The following is an 11,798-nucleotide window of genomic DNA, read 5'->3' on the forward strand; positions in this document are numbered from 1 at the left end:
CAGCCTCAACATTAACAAAAGGAAAAGAATCGGCTTCAATGGGCAAATATAAGGAGCAAAAATTATTACTTCCAAGAAAGGAGATATGTTTTTGAGTATTCAGAAGGCAAGCCATTCCAGAAACAATGGCATTCCCGGGAACCGGCTTTGTAAGGACAAATATTAACATCGCCCATATCTACTAAACAGCTTGGTGTTGGACGCGAGAGACCGCAATTCTAAAATTATTCCCGGCAATTTCAACGCATGGGCCTTAGCCTGGAAATGCCGAGTAACGATCACCAGGGACTAAATCCTACTTGAAACGTTGGGGAAGCCAGACGCCAGCGCTGGAAAAGGTGAGTCATCTATGTCGGCGGGTACCAGAGGCATGCGACTCTATAATGCCACCAGAGTAGAAAACCAAATTACTGATGAAACCAGAAAATCGTGTTTGCCAAACGACAAGAACATCGGCAGAATACCGCGATCTTCGAAGTAGCCGTAAGAAGGCTATACTGGAAAGTGAGTGGAATTGCTTCAGCTAGATGTGCCTTCAGACAAATACGACTACATAGATTCGGGGGCAAAAATCACTTTAACTTACAAGCCCGCAACTGTTCTTCGAAATAATCGTAATGCTTTTCCCACAATACGAAGAAAGTCTACCTTATTCCACCTGATTTCCGAGGTGGAGGAGGAGCTACAAGAGATCTGTGGATGAATTGGGGGTAATACGGTTCCGGGATTAGACGGGATTTTGAACAAAGCCCTGAAGTTGGCTGATAAAACTAGGTCCGCAAGGTTTATAGGCACCTTTGAATCGAGCATGGTAAAAGATGTGTTTCCAACCCAGTGGAGGAGGCATAGGTTGAATCTGTTACCGAAGCCCCGAAAACCACTTGGCATACCCTTTCCATATCACCCAAGCTGTCTTTTTGACAGTATTAGGAAGATATTGGAGAGGGTGATATATAAGAGGCTGCTCCCGTTCGTCGGACGGCAATATGGGTTTCGATGAGTCCGTTTTACGGTCAATGAAATAGCAACGATCGTGAATCTAGCTCGGGAGGACTACCGCGTTGGAAAATGTTGGGCGGCAGTCACTAGCTAGATCTCAGGAACGCTTTTAATTCAGCCAACTGACATTGAATTAAAAGCATCCTGGCTGAATAGGTTGTCCCTGGCTACTTAGCTCGGATAATCGGGAGTTACCTCTCGGAGAGGCTTGTTTGGTACGGGACGGGTGACGGGCTGGAAGAATATATTGTGCCAGCAGGTGTTTCCCAAGGATCCGTATTGGGGCCCGTGCTATGAAACATAATATATAATGGAGGCAAGAATGATTGGTTTTGCAGACGACCTTGCAATATTGGTAGCTGCGAAGCACCCCGAGAGTTTGGAACTTTATGGAGGTGAAACCGTTAATCCCATCAAAGTAAAGTTACTGACAGTTAAACTAGACAGGACGGATGAACACGCGGTCCTTAATACCAGTGGCAGGAGCAACAGTACTGTTAAAATCCGGATTGGGAACCACGAGGTTGCTTCAAAATCGATCATTAGATACTGGGGATAATGATCGATGCTAAATTGACCTTCAAGGAACATTTGAATTGAATTACCCCAGTTGCTTACAAGACATGGTGGATACAGAAACTACCTACACCGTTTCAGATTGAACGAGTCCGCCAACTCTCCCAAATGTGTCACTTCACCCGAGACCCCGGAGCATGTTGTGTTAAATTGCCCGAAATTTGCCTATGAAAGAGGTAAGTTGAACGCCACCCCCAACATAGATATCCGACCCCATAATCTCAGAGAAGATGCTCAGGTCGGAAGCACTTTGGAGTTGCGATGTAGACGAAAACCGCTTAGTGGAAGAATATTTCACGGAGGCTCCGCGGATATATGGACGGTTTTAGTGGGTAAAAATCCCACATACTGCTGAAACCGTCTTTTTAAGATCTTGCAACTCCATCCATAGCAAAAAAATGTCAACCACATTCTCCGCCAGTATAATAAATGCAGACTTGTCTATCCAGTTTCGACAATCTTCTTTGGGTTTCTTTCCGGAACAATAGTACTATAGGGTACTGGAGTTGTGGTCCCCGCTCTAACAGCCGCATGACTTTGGGATTCTTCATTTGTATTTGGTCGCGGACACCCTCGCCGGTTTTTTTTAGCCCTTCATACCTCATTCACTGAGCTGTACACTACCCGAACAAGGCTCCGAAGTAGCTGAATTTTGATACTCACAACAGCAACCACCTTGGCCAGTCAAGCTCATATCACCTCATCATCGTCGGTTCCAGGCCCCCCAGTTTATCGCGGCGTGTTCCAATCACTCGCAGCTATCTGTTCACTAAAGATCTTTCTCGAAGCCGCTACCTAGGACGTACCTATAATGCCAACTAAGGGGTTAGAGTTTCCAATTCTAACGCCACCGCGCAATTCGCAGAGCCCCTTCCAAATCTTCACGAAAAACTTACACTACCCTGCAACTGTTCTGCGCCAGGTGCTCCTAGGGGAACCTACTCGTCAGCCACTCTGATATCATGAATTCCACTACATGGCCCAGCCAGCAATAAAGTTTTCGCTCTTTCTTAATGTGTGACCTATCCACTTCCACTTCAGTCTTTTCATCAAAGCTTCTACGGATACCAGGTCCGAACGTGGACAAAGCTTCCTGTCCGAAATTGGGCGGCAGGGAACAGTTTGAAGGGAAGATAGTTAAGTCAAATTTTAATGCCTGAGATTATTTCATTTTTGTTTAGAGAAACAGTCCGTATACGTATGTTATGCTGAGTTGTTATTTCATTCACATGAGGTGGAGTTTCACCATATGTTGTTCGATTAAGAACCGTGCTGAAGTGCCCCTTTCATCTTCTAAGGCACTTATCATCATGCTCGCTTTCTTTAGTTAGCTATCTTAGAGATTTGAATAAGTCAACTGTATCCACATACGTCATAGGGTATCACCGCCACCTATTGAATTTCTCTCTGTAACTTTTCCAAGACATCGCGTACACTTTGGATCAAAAGTTTCTCCGGCAAAATCAGATGTTGTTGGCGTCAATTTTCCCGGTGCTTTCGGCAATTGTCAAGCATCGATAAACGTTTATCGGTGGATACTGCTTGCTTGGCGGTTCTGGTTTAGATTTTCCTGGAAAAACAGATTGCAAGCGTTAGTTCTTAACGGGTTTTTGCAGAGTTTTGAACTGTTGTTTCCACAAGTTCCTTTGTTCTATACCGAGATGCATGAGTTCATGTTAAATATCGATAACAAGGAGATACTCAACGAGGTGAGTACATAAAGGCGTAATTAGCACTGATTTTGGTCAATAAATGCAATTGTACGCATTCTAGATTCTTCATCATTCGGTGGACTACCTGATCGGAACGCTGACAAAGGACGTTTCCCTTCTGGACAAGTTCTCGCATAAATATGGCTTCGCAAATCCTGAAGAGTTTGAATCGGCGATTAAAATCATCGCAAATGCGTACCGACTGTACTGCCAGGAGAAGCTCACCGACACCGAGCTCTTGGGACACTTCTCCCATATGAGCCAGGATCTGCAACAATCCGTCGTTGACGTCGTGACTGCCCGGAAACCAGAGATTATGGCCTTTCTGGTCCGAGAACATGACTCCCGCGATGGTCGCCTGTTGGAGTCATTCGATTGGGACATTCGCTTCATCATGGGTAACAGCAGTTTGGCGTCATACCGATCCCAAGTGGCCACTCTAGTCCTAAACTGCATCGAAACCGATGGTCAGAGAAGAACCATCCACTTCGAAGTAACGCAACCACAACTAGAGAATATGATTAAGGAGCTGGAATCCTGTCAGCAGAAACTCAGCGCTATGAAAGCAACGGAGAATAAGAATCAAGAGGAAGCTGCAAAGGCCTGAGAGCGGGCAAACGCTAAGGGCGGCAGATAAGTACGATCGTTTCATTTTACTTTTTTAGAACTTATTTAGGAGAAAATTGATATGAATGCTGAAATTAGTTAGTAAGGACATTAGACTTAGCGCACAATAAGTTTGTAAGGAGAAGACGCATAAAATGATAAAACTTCCTCAAATGTTCACGATGCAATTAAATACATTCTGGAAAATTAAGTGTAAACTTCGAAAGCATTTTCCGGGAAAGTTGTCATACAACAGACGCATTAAAACAGGGCGTGTCATCAGGTTTGCTTTTACTTATGAACAGAGAAACTTAAGGGGGCGACTTGTTGGTAAAACGCCCCCAATGACTATTTTTTTCCTAATTCTTATTAAAAAAAACAACAGAAGATATCAATTTGAATTTTTTTGATTGCTTATTTATTCAGGTTTAAAGTTGAGATTTTGATGGTCAAACATAATAACGAAGAAAATGGCGGCCACACTCGTCGAACGCTATATAAATATGCGCGTCATAAGTCCAGCGAAAAATATTAATCGTAAACCAGAATACAAAATGATTTCTTTTAGTTTTCAGTAAGAGTTATTGCATGAACCTCAACTTAGATAAAAATATAAGTTCCACAATTTAGTACATTTTTTTAGCTACCTCGTATATTCGTTAAAGGAATTTCAGAACCCAAAAGCTTAAAATGAGGTGGAATGGCAAGAAACCCTTGTTATGAGTAAACGTTATAATTTTATTTGTTGTCGATATGGTTTGGACTACAAAGTAGTGCTGCGACATCGACAAAAAATATCGATGTTTGAATTAGAATGTTTCGATGCCGATAAAAACATCGATTTTAGCAAACATCGATATTTCTTTCAATTTATCAATGCAAAGAAAGCAAGATCTAAATAAGGAAACAAATAACAATGTATCTCGAATAGAAAGAAAACCTTTATTTCATTTTTTTATTATAAAAGTATTGAAACGAAACCCGGGCACTATCGAAATCAATTATGACCCCAAAATGTTTTATCTACACTTTTGAGGAAAAGTAGCTTATGTAGTTTTTCTCCCAAGAGGCAGCTTCTCTTGCAGTTTGCAATATTTCCACTCGCTGAAAAAACGCGTTCACACGGAACAGATGTTGCCATAATGCATAAATATTTTTTGACCATTTTCAGTAACGATGGGTCCTGTAGAAAGAAGATGAACCGAATAAAATGCATTTCACAGCTATTATTTGTTAGATTGTAAATATGCTGTATATACATATAAATTTTTTTTTTAGCTATCTTACCTTGTGAACGATTTCAGTCCATACCTCGAACGGAGAGTCTTTAAGTCGTACTACAGGCTGTTTCAAATAAACTGAAAATTTTGTGATGATCGTCCCATAAGCTGTATTCATTTTCTGGGATAATATTTAATTTCAGAAGCTACTGGTCTCATGTCTATATAAAAAGGAATTTACCTTTGGACCCAGAAGAATGAGAAGGTGCATCGCTATCGGATTCTGACTCGATTAAGTCTTTTCTCAATTCATTTGATAGCTTCCGTATAACACTGCCTAATGCCGCTTTATCGTCGAAATGCAAATTTTTGAAGCGAGGATCTAATATTGTTGCTGTTGCAAAAAGCTGGTTGTGTTCAATGTTAAGAAATCGTTTATTCCATTCCGCAAAGATGTTATTCTTCAGGGATTTTGCTAGGTCCGTTGTGATTGAAGCTTCAGATATTTTTTTTCTTAAAAGGCGTACGATCGGAATGATCATACTCGACGTAACGAATTTCTCACCACATGCTTCTTTAGTAGCAACTTCGATTGGCTTAAAAAGTAATACAAAATCCTGAAGGAATTCTACATCCTTCGCTGTTATCATTGGTGGAGCTGTTGTATTAAAGTTTATAATACTGCTTACGATTTCCCGAAGCGCCAAAAATCGTTCCACCATATAATACGTGGAATTCCATCTTGTGGAAACCGATTGAATTAAAGTCTTTTCAGTAGAATTGACAGTCCTCTTTCTAAGCTCATCGCTTCCAATTACACTGCTTCTAAACCAGCTGACTAGTCTTCACTTGTTCCAGTAAACTTTTTAGCTGAGGGAGAGATTCAATGGACTTTTGAGCCAGAAGATTTAGTAGGTGGGCAAAGCAATAGGTGTGTCTTTTCTTATCGAAAGCCAATTCTACAGCCTTAATCATATTACTCCCTCCATCAGTAACGACAGCAATAACGACATCATCTTTGATGTTCCACTTGGTGCATATTTCCTTTAGTTTTTGTGCTAAATTTTCTCCTGTGTGCCTTTCTTCTAATTCATAAACCCCTAGTGTGACACCCTGAAGTTTTAGGTCGTCAGTATCATTTGAAACATAATGGGCTGTTACTCCTAGAAAACTTCTTGTTTGATGTGTTTCTGTCCACACATCGGTTGTCAAGCAAATGTATTGTATACCTGACAATTTTTCTTTTAACATATTGGAAACAAATTCGTATTTCTTATCGAGTAATTCGTCGAAAGTCCTTCTCGATGGAATTTTATATAAGGGAGCAACTAATTTCATAAGATATTGGAAGCCCTCATTTTCGACGACCGATATTGGTTCGCTATCGCGACAAATCATAAACAGAATCCCATCAGTTATTTTGGAGTTTTTATTTCCTCCTTCTCGAAACGTACTGATGTTGGCGAAACTTTGGTTTAGGGAACCATACTGCTTATAATTACTAACAGAAATACACGTGGACCCCGAGCTGGTACTGGCAATCGAAGGACTTGGGCTTAACGTGCTTGCTCTTGAGGAAGAAGCGGTTAGGGATGTGGAAGTCGAACTCGTGGATTTATTTCCGATTTCAATTGCTGCTTCACTTTGTGTTTCTAAACTTGAAGCTACTCGTGTGTTATTTTGATTTGAGCGATTAAAGTGTTCTTCGAAAATGTTTTTGTGTTTTGTTTTTATATGGCATCTTAAATTGGTGGTATTTCCGCTTGTTTTTATATTATTTCCGCAAACATTGCATTTTGCTATTTTGTCGTTTATTCTTACATAAAACTTCCACACTTCGCTTTTAGGCGCAAGAGCCATAATGAAGCTAAGAATGAATCTATAGGAATGCCTGCAAGAAAATTAAGAATCAAAATCATCACCAAGAGTACAGAATATTCCACATTAATTTAAAGTTACTTTCAAAGAAGCTATCCGAACAATAGAATATAATTGGAAATTGAACAAATTGGGTAAAAACTGGGTATAAATAACGTCCTTACTGGTTTCTCATACAAGGCTTTACGAAATTTTCCACTTACCGTGAGATTTTGCAACTGGCGCCGTTTGTCGAGAAGTCAATATGCAGGGCTAATTTGATTTTATTTCGGCCGAAAAATTCGAATCGGGATAGTTAATTTTTGGGCGACATTACAGCACAACAGAGTCTAAAACGCGATTTGATAGTTCAACTCTAACACAATCAACTCGAAGAAAAATGAAAAAGTGTCAATTTTAGCACTGATTTTCTACCGAATTTCACAGTTACAACTCTACAAGTGACTTCCTATTGTTTCAATAAAATCACCAGTAAGAATACATTTTAATTGCTCGGCACAACAGTCGATTTTTCCCAAAATTTTTCGCATCGAAACTACAACACGACCGATATAATTAAAATGAATTCCCTACGACAGACAAACTTGAACTTAGACTTAACCCGACATCCGACGACGAATTAATAATAAAGAGAAGACAACACGATACACATGAAACACGATGAAGGCAAAAAAGAAGCACAACTTCAACTCACTATAACTATCCCTGTCACTCAAGTAGCAACCGTATCATAGAAAAGCAACAGCAAGCGCGTGCCGTAGTTGGCTGCCGAACTCCGATCGTTGTTCTTACTTTGTCGTTGACGGACGGACGACGTCGTGTTGTACATGAACATGTGAGGGCAAGCCGCAAGCGCACACAAACTCAACTTATTATAATTGAATATTGCCAGGAATATCGAGTTAAAAAATCGAACCAAAAGTATCGATACGTGATAAACATCTGAATCAAAAATCGATGTAAAAAACATCGATATATTAGCAAAAACATCGATAATTCGAAAACATGGATATTGATGTCGCAGCACTAGTGTGAGGCCGAACGTTTGTAATGATAAGAGTGGAAATAGGAGATCAGGTCGATCATCCTTAGTGACCGATAACGACCTAGAGGGCAGAGCTATCCCAAAAATCTAAACAATTTGGCTAAATTGACCGTGAAGGTACGCGCACAAAGATTGAACCTCCATCAAAGTGCTCGGTCGACACGTTCTTGCACGCCTCTGTGCTAGCCAGGCTCGGGAATGTGGGGGGGGGGGGGTCCTTTGAGCGCTTTGATCCCTCACGCTTCATTACTAAAAACCAGCGTGTCTTTTCCGATGCGTGGGTCCGCACCGGATTTTAAATTCGAGTTAACAACGAATTTCGCGACGGCCTATCGATGGACAAACAGAACGCGAGCTAAATTGGAAAATAGAAGAAAAAAACCGGCTCGACCGCGCGCGTGGAGCCGTAAGTCTCCGGACCCGAGGGCCGCGATCGAGGAGGGGAAGATCCACGACGGATCACCGTCTCAATTGCTGTCTCTTCCGCCTCAGATCTTGTACGAGGCGCGGCCTCTGAGGTTCCCACCCTTCCTCGACATCCTCCGGCCAGTTATTCATTTAGAGGATGTCCCTTTAATAGCAATTCTGTTCCTCTTCCTCGATTCCCAAAAAAACAAAACCCGCTCCTTTTTTTTCTCTCCTCCACACCAAGCACCAAAAACCACCTCCTCAAGACAAAGCCTCTTCTACCGTTCTCCTTTCACTCCTCCACACCAAGCACCAAAAACCATCTCCTCAAGACAAAGCCTCTTCCACCGTTCTCCTTTCACTCCTCCACACCAAGCACCAAAAACCACCTCCTCAAGACAAAGCCTCTTCCACCGTTCTCCTTTCACTCACCCAGCCACATTCTCGCTGTGCTTTGTTCGTGCACCGCTTCTATTCCCGCTACATAGCCTTTCTCGCTTGGCAACATGCGCATGCGCCTGCAGATGCGGCAAATCATTCGCCTCCTGTCAAGATCAATTCGCTCGAATGCATTGAATAATGTGCAATCTGCGGCGAACATTAAGGCAATTGCACACTATTAAATGCATTGTTTAAGCAAATTAATTAAGAAAGAGCCGAATGAAATTCCGCTCCCGTCGCGCAGCCACGGTCACTACACGTTGTCCTGCTGGAACACAACACCATTCCTATTGACCAATTCTAGCTGCTTCTCGTCAATCGCCTTCTTTAAACGGTCGAGCTGCTTACAGTGGAGGACCGAATTGAGGGTCTAGCCATAGTTGAGCAGCTCATAGTGGATGACTCCCTTCCAATCCCACCAAACACACAGCAAAACCTTCCTGGCCGTCAATCCGGGCTTGGCGGTGGTTAGGGCCGGCTCGCCACGCTTCGACCACGATCTTTTTCGCTTGAGGTTGTCGTACGTGATCCACTTTTCATCAGCAGTCACCATCCGCTTCAAAAATGGGTCGAATTCGTTCCGTTTCAGCAGTGCATCGCAGGCGTTGATTCGGTCCAAGAGATTTTTTTCCGTCAACTCGTGTGGCAACCAAACATCCAGTTTTTTTTTTTGGAATCCAATCATCTGCAAATGGTTCCAAACGGTTTTATGGTCTATACCCAGTTCCTGGCCAAGCCCAGCGAATGCTCACATGCCGGTCTACTTGGATGATTTCGACGATTTTATCGGTTTTTACGACGATTAGCTCACCATTACGGAGTGTATCTTCGACATCCGCTACAGCAGAACGAAATCAATCGAACCAACGCTGTGCTATGCGAATCGTTACAGTATCGGACCCATAAACTTCACAAATTTTTTTGGCCGCCTTCGTAGTAAAAATGTAAAATATGACGAATTTCTTGCTTGGTGGATTCCATCTTTGACGCGCTATAACTTGAGGCTTGACCGCCTCGATCCCCCACTTGCAATTCTTCAAAATTCACGTGTCTATACCGATGCGTGGGTCCGCACCGAGTCCTGAAAATTGTTATACAAACAAAGGGGATTCTCCCATACCTAACGATAACGAATAAACCAATACGCGAGCTAGAATCTGAAAGTGAAATGTGGTATTGACGAATTGATATGTTATGACGTCATACACGTTTTAGAATGCTAGAAATTCATACAAAGTGTAAAAGTTTCACCTTCTATAACTTTGTTAATAATATAAGATTTGCTTCAGTGCTATGCCTTATGTTATTCCTTATGCAAGTGCCAAATTTTGTAGTTTTAGCATGAACTTAAGGGAGGTTGCCGGTTAATTGCTATATTTAAAGGGATTCATAGACCATATGTTCCCACCAAATTTTGTGACAATCGGTCCAGCCTTTTCCGAATAAATCGGGGGTTCTTCTGCCTCAGATGTTTATTGAGGCGCGGCCTCTGAGGTTTCCTCCCTTCCTTGACCATCCTCAGGTGATTAATTTGGACGATGTTTCTAAATTTTGTAAGATTTTTGCGGAGCTAAGGAGGAGAGAAAAAGGAAGTCCTCAAAACAAAGAGTTAGAATTCATGAGGCAGAATATATTCTAACTCACAAATAAACATCTTCATAGCAAAGCAGAAAAATTGATTGTCTGCAAAGTCGGTTTGCGGACGACAGTTTTACGTGATAACGTCATAAAGAAACATTCATGAAAAATTGCATACTTTTATGAATTAAATTGAATTATTATCACTGAAATATTATTTTGTATAATACAAAGGAGTTAATTGAAAATCACAATTTTTTCGATAAATTAACATTTACATTCGTTAATTCAAATATTTTCTTGCTTACATTATACAGATTAATTTCAAGTAACAAAATGTGCTATTAACAACTCATTTACAGCTTATATACATGTGTTATATTTATGATCTTACAATCTACGTTATTCTGTTAGGGATACAACCACGATCGGAAAAGTACGAAATCAAGGGAAGTGTTTCAAGTGTAATGTGTCTTGAAAAAAGTCAAAACGATGGTTGTGCCACCCGACGTTGTTGACTTATTCACATCTGATACGCATTCGAGATTGTACGTATCTTTTATGTATTTGAGGAATCCATTATCATTCTTCACGTTTATATTGGAGTCGCCGCAAAGAAGAATTGGTACATCGGCGTTAATATCTATCAAGAACGGTGGCGCATACTGGCTGCTGTGAACATATGGAACAACTGCTTGGTGCAGCAACATACCAATGTTTTGGATACTTGCTCCAGGATGAATATACACCGCGCCAAGTACAGATTTAAACGTATCAGCAGCGATGCATCTATGATAATTTCGGCAAAGCACACGTCACCTATGTTTTTAATAACACGAGTTGTGTCAGACAATGTAACTTGGAGAAATTTGGCCGTTGATGTTGATGATAATTTGCGATATATTGCTACTCCACAACTGCGATTGTATCTGAATCCGATCGATTATTCTGCCGGGATACACACTCATAATTATTGACTGGAACTGGATCACAATTGTTAAGCATCCACGTTTCAGCTAATACCAAATAATCCGACCTAGATATCGCTGTATCCTTTTCAGTATCCATGGAATCAGCAGACAAACTATGAGAATTAAGGCTTGTCACGCTAGTTTGTCTAGCGTTGTTAGCGTCATCACAGAATTTTGCTGCTTTCTTAGTGATTGTTTGAAGTGCGTGTCCACGGAGTCGAACGTATTCATTACGAATATCTCACCTAGTTTGGAAGTTGTTACCATCTCGACCGTGTTTGAAGATGAAAGGAGCACCTTTACCCGTGATGTGCAAGCCGTCTATATTCGTTACCCGACTCATCGCCACGTACACCAGCTGTTG

General features: G+C 41.4%; 2 protein-coding genes across 2 annotated transcripts; one reads left to right on the top strand and one right to left on the bottom strand.

Moving 5' to 3' along the window:
* The first annotated feature begins 3,065 nt into the window (after positions 1 to 3,065).
* Positions 3,066 to 5,894, top strand: LOC119647018. The gene is made up of 2 exons (XM_038047757.1): positions 3,066 to 3,284; positions 3,349 to 5,894. Exons 1-2 carry the CDS (start codon positions 3,237 to 3,239, stop codon positions 3,892 to 3,894), a joined length of 594 nt encoding a protein of 197 aa, XP_037903685.1. The 5' UTR covers positions 3,066 to 3,236; the 3' UTR covers positions 3,895 to 5,894.
* On the bottom strand, positions 5,192 to 5,873 carry LOC119647019. The gene is made up of 2 exons (XM_038047758.1): positions 5,355 to 5,873; positions 5,192 to 5,294 (listed from the first exon to the last, which is right to left on the bottom strand). The coding sequence occupies exons 1-2, from the start codon at positions 5,833 to 5,835 to the stop codon at positions 5,221 to 5,223; spliced, it is 555 nt and encodes a 184-aa protein (XP_037903686.1). The 5' UTR covers positions 5,836 to 5,873; the 3' UTR covers positions 5,192 to 5,220.
* Positions 5,895 to 11,798: the final 5,904 nt, after the last annotated feature.

Source organism: Hermetia illucens, chromosome 1 (assembly GCF_905115235.1).
Source record: "Hermetia illucens chromosome 1, iHerIll2.2.curated.20191125, whole genome shotgun sequence".
Classification (NCBI taxonomy): Eukaryota; Metazoa; Arthropoda; class Insecta; order Diptera; family Stratiomyidae; genus Hermetia; species Hermetia illucens.

Coding starts and splice junctions, on each gene's coding strand:
- LOC119647018 (XM_038047757.1), top strand. CDS start 3,237: ATGCATGAGTTCATGTTAAATATCGATAACAAGGAGATACTCAACGAG. Junction 3,285..3,348: donor ACAAGGAGATACTCAACGAG/GTGAGTACATAA, acceptor TACGCATTCTAG/ATTCTTCATCATTCGGTGGA.
- LOC119647019 (XM_038047758.1), bottom strand. CDS start 5,835: ATGGTGGAACGATTTTTGGCGCTTCGGGAAATCGTAAGCAGTATTATA. Junction 5,295..5,354: donor TCATTCTTCTGGGTCCAAAG/GTAAATTCCTTT, acceptor ATATTATCCCAG/AAAATGAATACAGCTTATGG.